The sequence below is a fragment of the Cebus imitator genome, unplaced genomic scaffold (assembly GCF_001604975.1).
Source record: "Cebus imitator isolate Cc_AM_T3 unplaced genomic scaffold, Cebus_imitator-1.0 Scaffold379, whole genome shotgun sequence".
Lineage (NCBI taxonomy): Eukaryota > Metazoa > Chordata > Mammalia > Primates > Cebidae > Cebus > Cebus imitator.
This window is the reverse complement of record NW_016107694.1, coordinates 282,091-284,816: the sequence shown is the minus strand read 5'-3', so window position 1 is coordinate 284,816 and position 2,726 is coordinate 282,091. Positions and strand designations below refer to the sequence as shown.

The following is a 2,726-nucleotide window of genomic DNA, read 5'->3' as shown; positions in this document are numbered from 1 at the left end:
TCTGCTTGTTAGTCAGTTCCCTGTTCCTCAGTCCCCTGTTAATAATTCATTAAACTTCATTCACATCACTGTGTGGCTTCTGTGTTCTGATGGGACCCCAGCTAGTACAGATGCCCTCTGCCTAGTTGACTGAAGGAGCCATACAGGCTTTTCAGGGGCCAGCCTAAATGGCACTTCTGTCACTCGGCAAACATCTGAGTTCCTGCTGTCAAATAGGCACTGGACCACCCTCAGGGAAGTGAGACCCAACTTCAGCCCCACAGGAGCTCCAAGACTGGGAGGAGAGCAGTAACGAAGTGTGTAGAGCTAGAGAGGAGGGGTATGTGTGTGTGTTTGCGAGAGTGCAATGTGACAGAAACTTGAAACAGAAACTTAAAATTTTAGTGTTGTTCTTGTAGGAGCTAAAGAGACAGATAAATGAAAATTCATGAAATTGATGAATACCACTTTGAGCATAAGTGATATCCCTAATAGAAAATCTAACCAAGTGCAGTTTTGTTTGTGGCTAGTCTTTCCCTTTCCACCACTCACTTGAGGTAGGTGAGGTTTTATTTTGTCTTCTCATCTCTGAACTACTAAAGGACAGGGACTGTCTTTTACCTTAATTATCTTATACCCACAATGATTGTTATATATCAGAGGCATAATAAATGTTAGTTTACTGAATGGTGATTATATTGAGTTGATATTCTATTCTGTGTTTTATTTTCTACTCCAAGAAAGCCCACATCAGCCAGTGTATAGACCGCTAACTCTCAGGTATCCCTATTTCATAGTCATGGGAACTGATGTTAAGTAACTTACCCAAGGCTGCGCTGATAAAGTGTGACTGACCCAGGCTTTGAGTCCAGGCTGATACCAAAACCTTGGTGTTTTCGCTACACTTTGCAGCTCTCGCCATGAATGTTTGCGGGTGGTCAGTCAAGTGCCTGTCAGTCAAGTGCACACTGACACACTCACCGAGGGGGTCTTTCTTCCTCTTCAAAGCCATGACCATTTCTTTATTCCTAGAGTCAAAGCCCTCTGGCCATCCAGGTACGCATGGACAAGGTTAGAAAAACTCAGGGCTTGAGAATCTCTCTCCATTTGTTTCTTGAAGGTTTCAGAAAGTCTTTTAAGGAAGGCTATCCACTTACTAGAAAATTGACCTCGGTACAAGTTGTGGAACGTGTTTAGTTGCATAAAAGTTCAGTGACAGCTAAACCTCGCGGAATGTGCGTGCTCTTTAAACTCTAACTTACCGTCCGTCTTTCTTCTCAGGTGCTGCTACCCCCGTATGATGATGCCACTGTGAATGCTGCTGCCAAGGAGCCGCCGCCACCTTATGTGTCTGCCTAAGTGGAGCTGAGGGCAGCAGCTTGACTTTTTTGACATCTGAGCAGTAGTTCTGTTATTTCACTTTTGCGACGAGCTCTCTGATCTTGTTTGTTGCTGAAATGCTACTTTTAAAAATTTAGATGTTAGGTTGAAACCTGTACTTTTCAGCATATCCTTTGCTAGAACGCGGTGATATATGAGTTGTAGAATTCTTTCTGTAGGATTCGGGGTGTAATGGACTTCACTAACCTTCCCTAGGCACTGAAAATTCCCCCAAGTCTGATGGACCCAGAGTCAGAGAAGTTCGCTTTTGTACCTGCTGGGCTCCAAAGTTAGGCAGTTAGTCACACTTTTTCTCTCTACTCCCTCTATTTTGAAAGTGTAAAATAAAACCAAAAGTAGACAACTTTTTCTTAAGCCATTCCAGTGTAGAGAACAAACCCTTATGAAAACAGGGATGTCAATTGTGTCATCATTGTTCTAATTAGGTAAATAGAAGTCCTTATATATGTATTTACAAGAATTTGCCCCATAGCATCCCTTATGACTTAAGTTCAATGACGGTTTGCACTTGGTGGTGAAGGATTTTTCTCCATGGCCTAAATCAAGACTATTAGAAAGCGCTAGGCTGTGGGAGCAGTAACCATCTGATGACTGTCTCGTGCATCTGGGTCCAGGGACATGGGGTGACGTGCTCGTCTGTGTTAGAGGGTGGGACGGGTGTGCTTGGCGCTGCATGGGATCTGCTGCTCCTCTCCTGGATTCACATCCCGACCCAGGGCCCGCTTTCACTAAGTGTTCTGCCCCAGCCTGGTTCAAGGAGGTCATCCAGCTGACTTTACCAAGTGGAATTGGGATGTATTTGATATACATTTGCCTGACAACATGGAAAAGGGTTTTCCTCCTCCTTTCCCTCCAAGGTACATTCTACCGCTTTGAACTTCCAAGTATACCTAGTGACCTTTTAAAATGTAAACGTTTTCAGAAAATTGAAGGTTGCTTTCCTTGTATGCGCTTATTATCTTGACTACCTGAACTGCAAGGGATTTTTATATATTCATATGTTCCGAAGTCAGCAACTCTCCCGTTGGTTCATTATTGAATGTGCTATAAATGAAGTCTTTTGCAATTAAAAAGAGATTTGCCCACATCCAAGATGACCTTGTGACTCTCTGCTGTTTGTGTCTGAGGACTTTTCCCCCCACATGTGGCCAGGCGGATGCACACAGTTCAGCCTAAGGAGTAGGCTTTATGGTTTGATTTACACACAGTGGTTTTTAATATCCCAGTGCTGATAAAATCAGCATCTTAGGCCAAGAGGAATGGAGGACAAAGAGACTCGAGCTTCCAACATTCCTAACCATGTGTTCAGCTGTTTTGCATGTGATTGCTTTATGCCTATATGCACT

General features: G+C 43.5%; 1 protein-coding gene across 1 annotated transcript in view; it reads left to right on the top strand.

Annotated features, from left to right (window-relative positions):
* LOC108288609 (lysosomal-associated transmembrane protein 4B) overlaps positions 1-2,474 on the top strand; it is a 67,998-nt gene extending 65,524 nt beyond the window's left edge. Inside the window, 1 exon segment of the mRNA XM_017507578.2 lies at positions 1,261-2,474. Within this exon segment, the coding sequence (XP_017363067.2) occupies positions 1,261-1,338 (78 nt within the window). The 3' untranslated portion in view covers positions 1,339-2,474.
* The last annotated feature ends 252 nt before the right edge of the window (positions 2,475-2,726 follow it).